Consider the following 17,520-nt stretch of genomic DNA (forward strand, 5'->3'; position numbering starts at 1 on the left):
CATTCCTGGTGTCATCCTATTGAATCTATATTGCATCTTTTCCTGGCTCAAATATCGTTTCTATAATGGGATGCCCAAAACTGCACTTAGCACTCAAAGTTAATTAATATACAGATTCAAGTGATACTTGAATTTCTGTAACACACTGCAGAATTAACATTCAAATGCATGTGACCCCATCTTAATCAAAAGGATACCATTTATAAATTTATCAGATGTACATATAAATAAACTCAGTTTTTTCACTTTCTGAATTTATATATTAAAACTCCATCTGATGTAACAAAAAGCTACACCGTGTAAAGGCCAAGTTATTTTTTAACTACAAAGATGTCAGTGTAAATCTTAGCATTCATACATACAACTTGCATTTATATAGCACCTTTAACATAGTAAACATTCCAAGGCGATTCACAGGAGCATAATCAGACCAAAATTGACACTGAGCCAAAGAAAGCACTATTAGGACAGGTGACTAAAAGCTTGGTCAAAGAGGTAGGTTTTAAAGGAGCATCTTAAAAGGAAGAGAGAGAGGGGTGGAGGGGTTTAGAAAGGGAATTCCACAGCTTAGGGCCTCGACAGCTGAAGGCATGGCCTCCAGTGGTGGGGCAAAGGAAGTGAGGGATGTAAAGGAGGCCAGAGTTGGAAGAACGCCGAGTTCTCAGAGGGTTGTAGGGCTGGAAGAGGTTACAGAGATAGGGAGGGGCGAGGAGATGGGGGGATTTGAACAAGAGAATGAAAATTTTAAATTAAGGCTTTTAGTGAACTGGGAGCCAATTTAAGTCAGTGAGCACTGGGGTGATGGGTGAACGGGTCTTGGTGCGGGCTAGGTTACAGGCAGCAGAGTTTTGGAAGAGCTCAAGTTTACGGAGGGTGGAGGACGGGAGGCCGGCCAGAAGAGCATTGTAAGTTGAGTACGGAGGTGACAAAAGCATGGGTGAGGGTTTCAGCAGCAGATGGGCTGAAGCAGGGGCGGAGACGGGTAAAGCTCAGCTTGGGATTAAATAGGATGCCAAGGTTGCGAACACTTTGATTTAGCCTGAGACTGTGGCCAGGGAGGGCGGATGGAATCAGTGGCTAGGGAACAGAGATCGTGGCGGGGACCAAAGATAATGGCTTCGGTCTTCCCAATGTTCAATTGGAGAGAATTTCGGTTTATCCAATACTGGACGTCAGACAAGCGGCGTGACAATACAGAGGCAGTGATGGAGGTGCTGGGTGTCGTCGGCGCACATGTGGAAACTGATGTCATGTCTTCAGATGATGTTGTGGAGGGGCAGCATGTAGGTGAGAAACAGGAAGGGGCCAAGGCTAGATGCTCTGGGGACTCCGGAGATAACAGTGCGGGGGTAGGAAGAGAACCCATTGCAGGAAATTCTCTGGCTACAACTAAGTGGGTAAGAGTGGAAACAGGCAAGGGCAGTCCCACTCAGCTGGACAACGGAGGAAAGGCGTTGGAGGAAGATGGTATGGTGAACCACGTCAAAGGCTGCAGACAGGTCGAGAAGGATGAGGAAGGATAGTGCACCAAGATCACAGTCACAGAGGATGTAATTTGTGACTTTGATTAGGACTGTATCAGTGCTGTGGCAGGGGCGGAAACCTGATTGGAGAGGTTCAAACATGGAGATGCAGGAAAGATGGTTACGGATTTGGGAGGAGGCAAGTTCAAGGTCTTGAGAGGAAACAGATAGGAGATGAGGCGGTAGTTTGCAAGGATAGAAGGGTTAAAGGGTGGGTTTTTTGAGGAAGAGGTTATGATTTGAAAGAGATTGAGGTGCAGGAGGTGAGGGAACCGTTTACCATATAAGCTAGCATGGGGGCCAGAAAGGGAAGTTGGGTGGTCGGCAGTTTAGTGGGAATAGGGTCGAGAGAGCATGAGGGGTAGATGGGAAAGAAACTAGGGAAAGATGCAAGTTCAGGGCTAGGGCAGCAGAAAGGAGAGAATTGGCAGAGGCAGCTGAACAGATGGTCTCGATCTTAAGTAACAAAAACCTCCATGAGATCCTCGCACGTTGTTGATAAGGGTGGGAGGCATGGGAGAAGTGTTTAAGGAGACGGTTGGTTGTGGAGAAAAGAAGCCGGGGGTTATCTTTGCATTCCAGGATGAGCATGGAGTGGTGAGCAGTTTTGGCAGAGGAGAGCAAGGCCCGATAGTGCTTGTTGTGGTGCAGTCAGACCTGACGATAAATGACTAAACCAGAATTACGCATATAGGTTCAAATCTGCATCTCTTGGATTTAAGGGAATGAAGGTGCATACAACAGGACAGACTGGTTATCATAGTACTCTAAAGTCGATAAATATTCTGTAATTCGTAGATAGTAGTTTTTGTTGTAACTGAATGTTGTGCACCACATTAATCTAAACATTATAAACCAAAGTACAGTAGATTGCTGTTTTAAGCTAGAATTGAAAGAAAGCCAAATAGTACATTACAGCAAGGTCCACAACCTCATATTGCTTAGGAAGCACTGAGTCACTTTGAAGACCCAACAGGATTAGCAAAGTGTTTTTGAATTATTGCAGTGGGGTAATTCAGAGTTTAATTATGCATATAATTCCAGCATTCACAATTGTCAAAGCAAGTAATTTACAAAATTTGGTTAAAATATACAGCATTAACAATAGGTCACAGATATTACCAAACATAAATTTGCCCTATGCCAAGTGCCACAGAAACAGAGAAGGAAAAAAGAGAAAGGAGGTTTAAAAAGTCATTTAATGACAAAACAGCTGTTCAGTACAACAGTTACCTAGGATGCAGCTTCTTCGATAATTCATTTGCATTACTTTATAGATTCACTTCATACATCATCCTTACTGAGCTAACCATATTCAATTAGAAAATAATATATTTCCACATCTTGAGTATGCACGGCATTGGCTAAATACAATATCACAAATAGTAACAAACTTCTCAAATTAATACAACAGTAAAAATAAGGGAATTTGTGGGCATAATCACAAACCATAATTAGGAGACCTCTGCGTGCCTTGTACAACCCCATTACCCTTTACTCAAATGTATGCTTAAAATCGAAATGACAACTTTACACTATATGCCCACATTTTATGAGTAACTGATAAACATATGAAATATTTCATATCTAAGTTTGCCGATGACACAAATATTGGTGGCATTGTAAGCAGTGTAGATGAAAACATAAAATTACAAAGCGATATTGATAGATTAGGTGAATGGGCAAAACTTTGGCAAATGGAATTCAGTGTCGACAAATGTGAGGTCATCCACTTTGGATCAAAAAAGGATAGAACAGGGTACTTTCTAAATGGTAAAAAGTTAAAAACAGTGGATGTCCAAAGGGACTTAGGGGTTCAGGTACATAGATCATTGAAGTGTCATGAGCAGGTGCAGAAAATAATCAATAAGGCTAATGGAATGCTGGCCTTTATATCTAGAGGACTGGAATACAAGGGGGCAGAAGTTATGCTGCAGCTATACAAAACCCTGGTTAGACCACACCTGGAGTATTGTGAGCAGTTCTGGGCACCGCACCTTCGGAAGGACATATTGGCCTTGGCGGGAGTGCAGCGTAGGTTTACTAGAATGATACCCGGACTTCAAGGGTTAAGTTACGAGGAGAGATTACACAAATTGGGGTTGTATTCTCTGGAGTTTCGAAGGTTAAGGGGTGATCTGATCGAAGTTTAAAAGATATTAAGGGGAACAGGTCGGGTGGATAGAGAGAAACTATTTCCGCTGGTTGGGGATTCTAGGAGTAGGGGGCAGTCTAAAAATTAGAGCCAGACTTTTCAGGAGCGAGATTAGAAAACATTTCTACACACAAATGGTTGTAGAAGTTTGGAACTCTCTTCCGCAAACGGCAATTGATACTAGCTCAATTGCTAAATTTAAATCTGAGATAGATAGCTTTTTGGCAACCAAAGGTATTAAGGGATATGGGCCAAAGGCAGGTATATGGAGTTAGATCACAGATTAGCCATGATTTTATCAAATGGCGGAGCAGGCACGAGGGGCTGAATGGCCTACTCCTGTTCCTATGTTCCTAATATTTTGGATATTAGCTGGATCGTTGATGTTCTAAACCCAACTTTAAAAAAAGTTCTGGTAACTATCTGCAAAGCAATACTTTAGTTAATATAACTACATGATATCTGTTGTTGAAATGCCTACAAAATTTTGCAAAATCATTCTACAACTCTTAATTCATATCAAGACGACAAAATCCATTTTAAAAATCAAACCCAGGGAGCAGATTTCCCATGGAGTTGCTCACAAGTAATCGAGGGCATAGAGCAGTCAAGCTAAGAGCAGCAAAACAGCAAATCATGGCGCTGGGTCAAACTTAAAAGGTTGAGCAAACAAGTTCAGACAGAGGCTGAAGAAATACATGTTAAGGAGGAGAAATTCAAATTAGGCAGAATGGGTCAGGATCTGGTTGTGCAGGAGAGAATAAATTAAGGGGGGAATGCTAAAAATAATTAAAATAGAAAGTCAAGAATAAAAGAAAATATAAAATGCCTGCCTTATGTGTTCTTGAAGGAATCTGACTGGTCTATGCTTACTATATGACTCCACAGATCAATCAGGAACATTAAGGCTCTTTACAGTATTAGAGACACACTAACATACATTACAAACACAGCATTTTTGATAACACATTGTACCAGGCAGATTATGCATAAAATTTGGTGAGGATCTGAATTCTTCAGATACAATATTTTACTTTGTCATTTTGCTAGAGAAAAACAGTTGACAGATAAGGCCACCACTACAATCTCCATCTCATGGCGCTTGAAGTGAAGAACTCATCAAAATTGAAACAAACACAAAAACAGCAGTTCATTATTGTATCCCCACAGAAGCTGGCTTAGCAGTTCTTGAATTTGCAGGGAATTGCTTCTCAATGTTCAAACTTTATTCACAAAACCCATTACATTAACCGGATGGGTTCTGTTACATCTCTGCATTATATAGCATAGAAGGTGGCCATTTGGCTTATCGTGCTTGCACTTTGTAAGAATTTTCCAATTAGTCCCACTCCCCTGCTCTTTCCCCCATCGCCCTGCAATTTTTTCCGTCATGTATTTCTCAAATTCCCTTTTGAAAGTTATTATTCAATCTGTTTCCACACCCTTTCAGGCAGTGCAGTCCAGATCATAACAACTCACTGTGTAAATTTTTTTTCCTCATGTCACCTCTGGTTCTTTTGCCAATTACCTTAAATCTGTATCCCGTTTACTGATCCTTCTGCCACTGGAAACAGTTTCTCCGTATTTACTCTATCATGATCCTTCATAATTTTGAACACCTCTATCAAATCTCCCCTTAACTTTCTCTGCTCCAAGGAGAACAAACCCAGTTTCTCTAGTCTCTCCACGCAACTGAATTCCTTCATCCCTGGTACCATTCTGGTAAATCTCCTCTATACCCTCTCCAAGGCCTTGAAATGTACATGTAATTTGTTTAACAAGAGGTTTATCTAATAAAAGTGATTAAGTACAAGCTGTTTCATTTTGAATCCTGCAGAGCAAAATATGTACTTTTTTTTTAAAAACACTGAGCCAGTGCACAATCGAAATCTCTCCCTATTAATAACTGAATTCATATACAAGTCTATAAAAATCAACCAGTAAAGAAAGTTCTGAATGACCCATTAAACATTCATAGCATATTTGAATAATACTTTGTTTCTCGGGTTTATAGAATTGTTTAATATTGATGGAACTTTTGTTACAAAGTACATATTAAAGAACCAAAATATTCTGGGAAGGCTCCAAAACTGTTAAAAATAAAACACACAAATTATTCAAAAACAAGATGTCTCACAGAATTTTTCAGTTATTTTCAAACACGCAGTACCGCCGATTTTGCACTACAGATCAAATAAGCACTATTTCACACCAAAAATTAAGTGCTAAAGTTAAACTAGTTAAATAAATCTTTCAGTATTTAATAATCCTCAGATATTTCCCTTCAACTGTCATTTAAAATAGTCCTTTATCAGCTCTGAACAGACAGGTGCACCCACACAATCCAATTTAAATTCAGTGCTACAGACATTGCTTTGAGGCAGGTCATGGGCATGACAACAGTAAGTTTATTTTTACCATAAAGAACTGCAATGTGTTCAAACCAGCATTAGATGAATGCTCTGGTTTGCAGGAAACTTCAGTGGAGTTCCTGGATTCCAGAACTGCTGTTCTGACTATTCAGAAACTGTTCTATCCCACTGAACTCCTGTGTTCCTTTCATATTACTAATTAGCTTCCAGTAACGAAAAATGTCATAGTTTATGATTACCTGCCCTGCTCATATCTAGTGTAGAATAAACTGCATTACTCATTACAGCTAAGAGTCTTAACAGCTGTCATGCATTTTTTGGTGGGAGGAAAAGGTAAAAGAGAAAAATAGAAAGAAGAAAATAAAGTTAACACCCAAAAATTAAAAGGAGAAGCGAGTCTATTAAAGATGGTTATTGGTTAGTATCAACAAGAAAATAGTTTTGAAAATATTTAACGATCTATAAAGCAAAACTTCAGTTACTCAACCCTCTGATATACTGGCCACCATTAAAACAAAATAAACATTGTCTCAGGCAATGGAAATTATACCCAAGAAAAAAACTGCATGCAAGATGAACAAGTGGTACGTCCATGGCAGAGGATCCCTGCATTACCAAATACTGGAGCAGAAGAAACTCAGGTGCAACAAAACCCAAGCACAAGATCTATGCGTGCACCAAACCCAACAGGACCGCTTAGGGCATAAAAGGTCAGAAGCATAGACCAGGAAATTCCTTGGATCTGCTTCCACTCCGCTGGTGTTACATTGCAAGAAGTGTGGTGGAAACTCCGTTTACATCGGCGGAGCGAGAGCAGCTCTGAGGAAGTTCCTGGCCAATTGCGTTCTTACTTGTATGCCTCTAGCAACTAACAGTAGCACAATCTAATCAACAAAAAAGTTGCAATAAAACATGTAGAAATCAAGAGGAGCTTTCTAATTTACAAGTACTCCTACACTAATTCCTTCTGTCCTGGCCAATATTTATCCCTCAACCAAGATCAATAAAACAGATTATCTGATCATTATCACATTGCTGTTTGTGGGAGCTTGCTGTGTGCACATTGGCTGCTGCGTTTCCTACATTACAACAGTGACTACACTTCAAAAAGTGCTTAATTGGCTGTAAAGCACTTTGGGGCATCCTCAGGTTGTGAACGGCGCTATATAAATGCAAGTCTTTCTTTTTTCTAGACTACGTAACTCCTTTAAATGGATTCAATTCTATGAATCGTTTGCATGTAAAGCAATGAATGTGTTATCCAAAACAGGTGTGCATAATTCAAAGTTACATTGATTTCAAAATTACTGTCACCCTCTCAATCCCAAAGTGCCAGAATATGTACTGGGAAAAAAAACTCATGGGTTCTAGCGCTGTATAAGAAATCCTTTATGCTTATGACTCCCTTATTGGCTCGGGGGTAAATGTGGTATGGTACTGAACGATACAGATAAGATTGATGCTAGGTTCAGTCACTAGTCTGTGCTGAGCTAGTGGATCACCCTGGGGTGTAGTATGAATTCTGCAATAGGACTGGGCAAGACTGAAGGCAGGGAGAAAACACAGACAGGTTTCCAGATCACGATCCCTTGATTCCTGCTAGAAAGTTAGCATGTCAGATGAGGACAGGATGGGGCTCATCTGGTACCTTCCCATAACTAAACAACCTGCTAACGTGATGTAGGCTTTCAATTGAAGGATATGTGGTCAACATATTGGATGGTTGCTAGCATCTGTAGTTCTGCATCACAACACGAATCATTGAATTTTTTTGGTGGGGGAGTAAAGAGAGAGAATAAAAAATGAATAAAATGCAAAAAGAAATTCTACATACCTGTAAAGTGATTTTTCTAGTAGTCCAAAAAGCTAAACATATCAGTTCATAAACCTAAGTGCTTAGCTGATTTGTATGTTCAGCCCAAAAAAAATGACAACTCAGTTTTTGATGGCAACCGTGTTTCATACACATGCTGCAGTCACTGGCACGAGACCTTTTATGCACAGGCTGCGCCAGTTTTGTTGCCTTCATTGGCTCTATGACTTCAGCCAAAAAGGCCCTAAGCTCTGGAATTCCCTCCCTAAACCTTTCTGCCTCTCTCCTCTCCTTCAGAACCTCCTTAAAACCTATCTCGTTGACCAAGCTTTTAGTCACCCCTCTTACTATCACCTTTATTTCAGAGTCGATTACTCTGCTGTGAAGTGCCTTGGGACGTTTTTCTACATTAAAGGTGCTATATAAATGCAAGTTGCTTTGTACTGCTAAAACAGCTACATATTAAATTTATCTATCACAATTAAATTTAATTATGGTGAAAACTGTCCTATGTTGTGGCACCAGACTAGTTTACTAGTATTTTATTCAGTTTAATACAAAACCAAACACACTTTTAAGTCATGAGTGAGTTAACTTAACAATTGCTTTCTCCTTGAAGAATGTCAAGGAACTCCAGGTGCTCTTTCAATAAAAAAAACTGCGCTACTGGGCTCACGAGCATGTCGTCACATGAACTTCTAATATCTGTATTGTAAAGAATAGCTAGAGAGAGGAACAAGAACAGGCCTGGAAAGGAATGCTAATCAAAACAAAGCTTCAAAACTCGATATTCACTACAGAACTTGTTACCTTAACATCCTAAAGCTTCATTTTTCATAAGGATTTAATTTAGCCCTAAACAAGAAACTTCTTGGACAACAAACCAATTGTTTTGGTATGCACTACTGTACACATTAATCTAAACATCCTTTTAAGTGTATGGGGTTCTGTTAGAACAATAGGTTAAAGATAAATTTCTCTCTCAGTCTTGGTCAACCGAAAAAAATTGTCTATAATAGCGTGACAATAGTGGTATAATTGCTATACTACTTTCTCTTTGTACTGGATCACTAAACCACTACTATCAACATACAAAAGGAGTTTCATCAGTTCTTAGCTTAGCTGTCAAATGTAATAAGTCTGAACTTCACTGCTCACAGAAGACAACAACCCTAACCACCAACCCATTGTGTAACATTGGTAGTGGAAGCTGTACAGAAGTGTGCATTTTGCTTACTTATCCAAAGTAGGAAGGCCATAAAGAGAAAGACAGGTACTATCTTGCAGGGTCTTCCTAATTCTTCAAATTATCTGCATCCTTCACACACTGTACAAGTCATTTCTAGCTTGAAGGGATATTGGTATGTTTGTCTCTGGATTATGTAACAACCACAGTCACCACTGCCACAACCACCACTTTAGTTTCAATGTGATCTCCGTGCAGAGAGATTTCTCAGGTCACTTTACAAAGCGGTCGACAAGGCATGGACCAAATAGGAGGGAGAAAGGCAGGGTGAAGGAGAGAGTTGGGGGCACTGGCAAAGTCTAACCATGCTCTGCAGGGTACAATTTTGTACACAAATATTAATAGCTATCTTTCAGTACTTTTTCCCCTATTTATCTTTCAACTTTCTTTTGCATATTTACATTTTCCATGCTTTTTGTCTGGGAATATCTGCTAACAGTGCAGATTTTAGAAAATTAAGCAAAAACAAGAAACTAATAAAGAAAAAGCTCCAAAAGTAACAAGAACAGAACTAAGATTAACAGATAGTTGGCACACAGATAAATCTTACCTTACATTATAGGTCACTCCAAACTACTGACATTGGAATCTGACAGTTTTGTCACAAGGGGCTGTAATTCTTCCCATTTGGTTCCAACTAACTCTGCAAGCCAATGCCCTAATGGTAAGGTAACCATAGCTAGACAAGCATCAAGAAACTTACCAATGCTTTTAGGTGGTTAAATTCTAGCAATGCCTGTGCACACTCTTAGGGTCTACCAAACAGCACATACACTTTCTGGACTTGGGTGTGCCCCAACAGGGAGAAAGTGTGAATTCTGTCTGTGGAATATTCTGATAGCATATTGGGAAGAGTGTTAAACACAGAAATAGTAGGGTAGATATTTGTCTTTACCACTGAGTTTTAAGCATCACCTGGGAGAAGCACAGAAAGGAAAAGCCTATGAGGTCTGCAAAGAATGTGCAATCTTCCCCACCAGACATTCCTTTCTGTGCTCCACTAAGATGATGCTTAACATCAAGGCTGTAAAGACCAAAATCTGACCCAGTGATGGATTTCTTTGCAGGTCAGATATCTGACTGACAAATAAATCAGTAGGGATGTGCACGTGTGCAAATCATCGTCTAACTCTTAAATGCTGGCAATCTATAGCAGCTTTGGACCCATCCTATCAACTAATAGCATCGGAGAGAATTTTTTTTTTTGAAGCAGAATTTTTAAATGCCTCAATAAAAACATTATGTAACTTAAATTCTGTTTACATGTTTGCTGAAATTTGTGCAAAATGAGGTGTACAATACTTTACCATTTTGTCCCAGCATCAGCATTAAGCACACCATGTCAGATACAACGTAAGGTCCTGCTATTCAGTTATTTCTCCCAGGGTTAGAACAATGCAGAGTTTCACAGTTAAGAATGTAGAAACAAAAAAGAAAAAGATCCATTTTGTCTACTACTCAGAATTATGTAATTATATGGATTTCTTTCATATTAGTCAGAGCTGAGCAATTTATCAAAAGAAAGCTGTCAATATTTGCACAATGAATCACAGAATTACATAGAACATACAGCACAGAAACAGGCTATTCGGCCCAACTGGTCCATGCCAGTGTTTATGCTCTACACGAGCTTCCTCCCAGCCTTCTTCATCTAACCCTATCAGCATAAACTTCGATTCCTTTCTTGCTCTTGTATTTATCCAGCTTCCCCTTAAATGTATCCATGCTAGTCACCTCAACTACTCCTTGCAGCAGTGAGTTCCACATTCTAACCACTCTCTGGGTAAAAAGGTTTCTCCTGAATTCCTTATTGGATTTAGTAGTGACTATCTTATATTTATGGCCCATAGATTTGGTCTCCCCAACAAGTGGGGACATTTTCTCTACATCTACCCTATCAAACCCTTTCATAATCTTAAAGACCTCTATCAGGTCACCTCTCAGCCTTCTCTTTTCAAGAAAAAAAGAGCTCCAGCCTATCCAATCTTTCCCAATAGGTATAATCTCTTAGTTCATAGTATCATAGCAGGTACAACATCGGCTCATCGTGCCTACTCATGAAAGAGCTCTCCAATCAGTCCCATTCCCTTGCTCTTTCCCCATAGCCCTGTAAGTTCTTTCCCTTCAAGTATTTATCTAATTGCCTTTTGAGCGTTACTACTGAAACTGCTTCTACCATCCTTTCAGGCAGTGCATTCCAGATCATGACAATTCGCTGCGTAAAAAAATATTTCCTCATATCACCACTGGCTCTTTTGCCGATCACCTTCAATCTGTGTCCTCTGGTTACTGACCCTTCTGCCAGTGGAAACAGTTTCTCCTTATTTACTCTGTCAAAACCCTTCATGATTTTGAACACCTCTATCAAATCACCCCTCAACCTCCTCTGTTCTAAAGAGAACAACCCCAGCTTCTCCAGTCTCTCCACATAACTGAAGTCCCTCATACCTGGTACCATTCTAGTAAATCTCTTCTTCACCCTCTAAGGCCTTGACATCTTTCCTAAAGTGTGGTGCCCAGAATTAAACACAATACTCCAGCTGTAGCCTAACCAGTGTTTTATGAAGGTTTAGCACAACTTCCTTGCTTTTGTACTCTGCCTCTATTAATAAAGTCCAGGGCCCCATATGCTTTTTTTTTAAAAAACAGTCTTCTCAACTTGTCTTGCCACCTTCAAAGATTTGTGCACATACACCCCCAGGGATGTCTGTTCCTGCATTCCCTTTAAAATTGTATAATTTAGTTTATATTGCCTCTCCTCATTCTCCCCACCAAAATATATCACTTCACACTTCTCTGCGTTAAATTTCATCTGCCATATGTCTTCCCATTTCACCAGTCTGTCTATGTTCTCCTGAAGTCTGTTACTATCCTCTACATTGTTTACTACATTTCCGAGTTTCATGTCATCTGCAAACTTTGAAATTATACTCTCTATGCCCAAGTCCAGGTCATTAATATATATATCAAAAAGAGCAGTGGCCCCAATACTGACCCTTGGGGAACACCACTGTATACTTCCCTCCAATCTGAAAGACAACCATTCACCACTGCTCTCTGCTTTCTGGTCCTTAGCCAATTCTATATCCGCACTGCCAATGTCCCTCCAATCCCATGGCCTTTAATTTTGCTAACAAGTCTATTATGTTTTTTGAAAATCCATATACACAACTTCAACCGCACTACCCTCACCGTTGCTTTATCAAAGAACTCAATTGAGTTAATTAAACAGTTTTCCTTTAACAAATCCGTGCTGCCTTTCATTTATTAGTCCATACTTTGTCCCTGATTATTGTATCTAAATGTTTCCCCACCACCGACGTCAGGCTGACTGGCCTGTAACTGCCAGGTTTATCCCTCTCCCCTTTTTTGAACAGGGGTGTAATATTTGCAATCCTCCAGTCCTCTGGCACCGTTCCCATATCTAAGGAGGATTGGAAGATTGTGGCCAGAGCCTCCGTAATTTCCACCCTGACTTCCATCAGTAACCTAGGATGCATCTCATCTGGACTGGGTGACTTTTCTACTTTAATGAATACTGCCAATCTTTTAAGTAACACCTATTTAACTATTTTTATCCGATCCAATATCATCACTACCTCTTCCTTCACTGCTACAATGGCAGCATCCTCTTCTCTAGTTAAGACAGATACAAAGTATTCATTTAGTACCTCAGCCATGCCCTCTGCCTCCACAAGAAGATCTCCTTTTTTGTCCCTAATCGGTCCCACCCTTCCTTTGACTACCCTTCTACTATTTATATGTTTATAAAAGATTTTTGGGTTCCCATTTATGTTAGTCGCTGATCTATTCTCATAGCCCCTCTTATTTCCCTTTTTAGATCTCCTCTGTACTTTCTGTATTCAGCCTGGTTCTGGCAACATCCCGGTAAATCTTTTTTGCACCTTCTATAATAGACCAGAACTGTGCATAGTACCCCAAATGTGGTCCAACGAAAATTTAACGTAACTTCTCTTCTCTCCCTCTAGAAATGAACCCTAGTGCTTTGTTGCTTTTTTTCTTAAATGGCCTTATTTAAGGCCTGCGTCGCTAATTTTAGTGATCTGTGTGTCTGTACCCCTAGATCCCTTTGTTCATCTACCCCATTTAGACTTATTTTCTAAGTAGTATGTGACCTCCTTATACTTCCTTCCAAAATGCACCACCTCATACTTATCTAAATTGAAATTCATTTGCCAATTACACGCCCATTCTGCAAGTTTATTAATGTCGTCTTTTATTTTCATAGAATCATAGAATCATAGAAGTTACAACTTGGAAACAGGCCCTTCGGCCCAACATGTCCATGTCGCCCAGTTTATACCACTAAGCTAGTCCCAATTTCCTGCACTTGGCCCATATCCCTCTATACCCATCTTACCCATGTAACTGTCCAAATGCTTTTTAAAAGACAAAATTGTACCCGCCTCTACTACTGCCTCTGGCAGCTCGTTCCAGACACTCACCACCCTTTGAGTGAAAAAATTGCCCCTCTGGATCCTTTTGTATCTCTCCCCTCTCACCTTAAATCTATGCCCCCTCGTTATAGACTCCCCTACCTTTGGGAAAAGATTTTGACTATCGACCTTATCTATGCCCCTCATTATTTTATAGACTTCTATAAGATCACCCCTTAACCTCCTACTCTCCAGGGAAAATTTTGTCGCAGTCTTCATCAGTATTAACTATACACCCCCCCACCAAATTTGGTGTCATCCACAAATTTTGAAATTGTATTTCCGATTCAAGTCCAACTCATTTATGTAAATGGTGAGCAACAGGGGTTCCAGCACTGGTCCTTGTGGAACACCACTTCCTATCTTTTGCCAGTCTCAGTAACTACTAAGCCTATTCACTTCACAAACTGCGTACAATTTTCTCCATCATGGATTTTACCCAATCCAATTCATCTTCCAAGGTAGGCAACAAACCAAAGCAATTAACAAAAACAAGTCTGGGCCAAACATTAATATTACAATATACAATCTCCTAAATGGTGGTGGAAACCCTAATCCCAACCTCAAAAACCAGAACCTTCCCCCACCGCATTAATGTACTATTTCCCATTTTACACAATTATGACCATATGTGCTGTTAATATCACAGGATTGCAATCACAAGAACAAATGAAGCGCCTTCTGCCCATTTGATCCAATTCTTTCCGAATATTAATCTTCCCATTTAAGCACTTAGCTGTTTCTTAAATTAGTCCAGTAACTTGGTCCCAATGGCCCTTCCCAGCAATCCAGCTATTGATAAGTTTTTTTTTAAACATAAAAGGTTATGAACACCGGTCCTAAATTTGCCCTTCACGTTCCCTAAACTTCTGCCCTCATCTTGCTGGCTTCCTTAATCAGAAGAAACCAATTTGAAATTATCTTCACAAAAGAGGGGGACGATGCAGAGATTGTAGTTAAGGAGGAGTGTGAAATATTGGATGGGACAAACATAGTGAGAGAGGAAGTATTAAGGGGTTTAGCATCTTTGAAAGTAGATAAATCGCCAGGTCCGGATTAAATATATCCCAGGCTGTTAAAAGAAGCAGGGGAGGAAATAACGGAGGCTCTAACTCTTGGCTCCCTGACTACAGGCGTGGTGTTAGAGGATTGGAGGGCTGCTAGCATTGTACCATTGTTTAAAAAGGGAGAAAAGGATAGACCTCGTAATTACAGGCCAGTCAGTCTTACCTCGGTGGTGCACAAATTACTGGAATCAATTCTGAGGGACAGTATAAACCTCATTTAGAAAAGCACGGATTAATCAAGGACAGTCAACATGGATTTGTCATGGGAAGGTCATGTCTGACTAACTTGATTGAATTTTTTGAGGAGATAACAAGGAGGGTCGATGAGGGTACTGCGTTTGATGTAGTCTACATGGATTTTAGCAAGGCTTTTGGAAAGGTCCAACATGGCAGACTGGTCAAAAAAGTAAAAGCCCATGGGATCCAAAGGAAAGTGGCAAGTTGGACCCAAAATTGGCTCAGTGGCAGGAAGCAAAGGGTAATGGTCGACGGGTGATTTTGTGACTGGAAGGCTATTTCCAGTGGGGTTCCACAGGGCTCAGTATTTAAATGTAGGGGGCACGATTAAGAAGTTTGCGGATGATACAAAAATTGGCCTTGTGGTTGATAGCGAGGAGGAAAGCTGTAGACTGCAGGAAGATATCAATGGACTGGTCAGGTGGGCAGAAAAGTGGCAAATGGAATTCAATCCGGAGAAGTGTGAGGTAATGCATTTGGGGAGGTCAAACAAGGCAAGGGAATACACAATAAATGGGAGGATACTGAGAGGTGTAGAGGAAGTGAGGGACCTTGGAGTACATGTCCACAGATCCCTGAAGGTAGCAGGACAGGTAGATAAGGTGGTTAAAAAGGCATACAGGACACTTTCGTTTATTATCCAAGGCATAGAATATAAGAGCAGGGAGGTTATGCTAGAACTAATTAGGCCACAGCTTGAGTACTGCGTACAGTGCTGGTCACCACAATACAGGATAGATGTGATTGCACTAGAGAGGATACAGAGAAGATTTACGAGGATGTTGCCAGGACTGGAGAATTTTAGCTATAAGGAAAGATTGGATAGGCTGTGGTTGTTTTCTTTGGAACAGAGGAGGCTGAGGGGTGATTTAAATGAGGTGCATAAAATTATGACTGGACTACATAGAGTGGACAAGAAGGACCTATTTCCTTTAGCAGAGAGGTCAATAACCAAGGAACATAGATTTAAAGTAATTGGTAGAAGGATTAGAGGGGAGCTGAGGAAAAATATTTTCACCCAGAGGATAGTAGGGATCTGGAACTCACTCCCTGAAAGGGTGGTGGAGGCAGGAACCCTCATCACAGTACTTGGAAATGCACTTGAAGTGCCATAACCTACAAGGCTACGGACCAAGTGCTAGAAAGTGGGATTAGGCTGGGTAACTCTATTTCAACCAACACAGAAATGACGGGCTGAATGGCCTCCTTCACTGCCGTAAATATTCTATGTTTCTATAAGACCTTGTCCAGCAACGAGAAAGATTTTCATCCCATCAGAATTATTTTTCAAACTGCCACGGGTTAACATTCTATAAAGCTTACATAAGCTCTCAAAAGCTGGCGCTACAAAGTTGTTAACTTAAAAAAGGTTTGAAATTTTGCACTATTACGAAGCTATTGCTGGGGCCATCGAGATAATTGGGTTATATTAAAAACAAAAGTGCTATATAATCAGAACTACATCATCAGGAAATCTAAATTCTTAGTTTCGTCTCTAAATAATGGTATAGCTGAATGGTTAAATACTAGTTTGGTTATGCTGGAAATTTTCCTCTATCTTGATCAGTCTCATAATAGGACTAGAGTGCTCTTATTGTTTAAGAACTAAAAGGTCCTTCTTGCCATATAATCATAGAATTTTATAGCACAGAAAGAAGCCATTCATCCCATTACGCCTGGAAAAAAAAGTTATTCACTTTGTCCCATTCCCCTGCCCTTCCCCAAACACTTCTAACTTTTTTTCTTTTCAAATGTTTATCCACTTCTCTTAGTGGGGCATTGGTCCCAGCCTTGTTCATTGAAACCCATCCTCTAAGTACTCAAAACAAATATTCACACATCTTAAATGTCATTTCTGTTCAGTTGATTGCTCACTTGTGAAAGTTGTATTCTGCAATAGCAGATCTCAAGCTATTTAAAATGCTCATATTGGCTTGTGCTTTATTAATTCTCTGTTCCATTCCATTAAGAACCTGCTCACTTCCACGCTGGCCACCAATTAACAGTAGTTACTCAGTGAAGTATGGCCTAAAACAGAAAAAAAATACGTTGGACAACATCCATTATGGGCACATATCACGTACCATTTTCACTATTTCAGGATAGGCTTGTTCAAGAAGCACACCTCTATTTGAGGTGAGGAAATCCACCAATTCATTCAGGGTTGCTCTTTTGACTTCTTTGCTCTTTAGGTCTGAAACAGAGTCCATGAAATCAAAAATCACACAGCATTGCTGGAGTTTTTGACAGAAGAGATCATGCTGTTCAGCATTTGGAGCATCTGTAGAAAGAGAAAAAGATATACACTTGTTCAGCATTTAGGCATTTCATTTCTTTTCTCACAAACCTGTAACTTGTTTACATCTGGTCTTCTAACAGAAACACTTGGATTTCAATTCACAAGGCACTACAAAGTGCACTAATTTCAAGCACTGCAGCAAACACTTTTTGTAGTCAGTGCCAATATCTATTCGACCAAGATGACGAAAAATGTTGCAAACTTCACCATTAAAGGGGTAGGAAAATCTAAAAGGATAACTTTTGGTTCAAATTGTTCCCCCCATTTTGTAGTAGGGAAAAAAAGGGATCTTGCCCGGGTGGATTGGAATCAGAAATTTTTTGTAGGCAAAAACAATAATTGAACAATGGG

General features: G+C 40.0%; 1 protein-coding gene across 1 annotated transcript in view; it reads right to left on the reverse strand.

Moving 5' to 3' along the window:
- The window catches only part of ppp2r5a (protein phosphatase 2, regulatory subunit B', alpha isoform), a 162,335-nt gene that overhangs the window by 57,912 nt on the left and 86,903 nt on the right, over positions 1–17,520 (reverse strand). The window contains exon 2 of the mRNA XM_067988945.1: positions 16,955–17,151. Within this exon, the coding sequence (XP_067845046.1) occupies positions 16,955–17,151 (197 nt within the window). The remainder of the gene's footprint in view (positions 1–16,954; positions 17,152–17,520) is intronic.

This window comes from Heptranchias perlo, chromosome 8 (genome assembly GCF_035084215.1).
Source record: "Heptranchias perlo isolate sHepPer1 chromosome 8, sHepPer1.hap1, whole genome shotgun sequence".
In the NCBI taxonomy this organism is placed as follows: Eukaryota; Metazoa; Chordata; class Chondrichthyes; order Hexanchiformes; family Hexanchidae; genus Heptranchias; species Heptranchias perlo.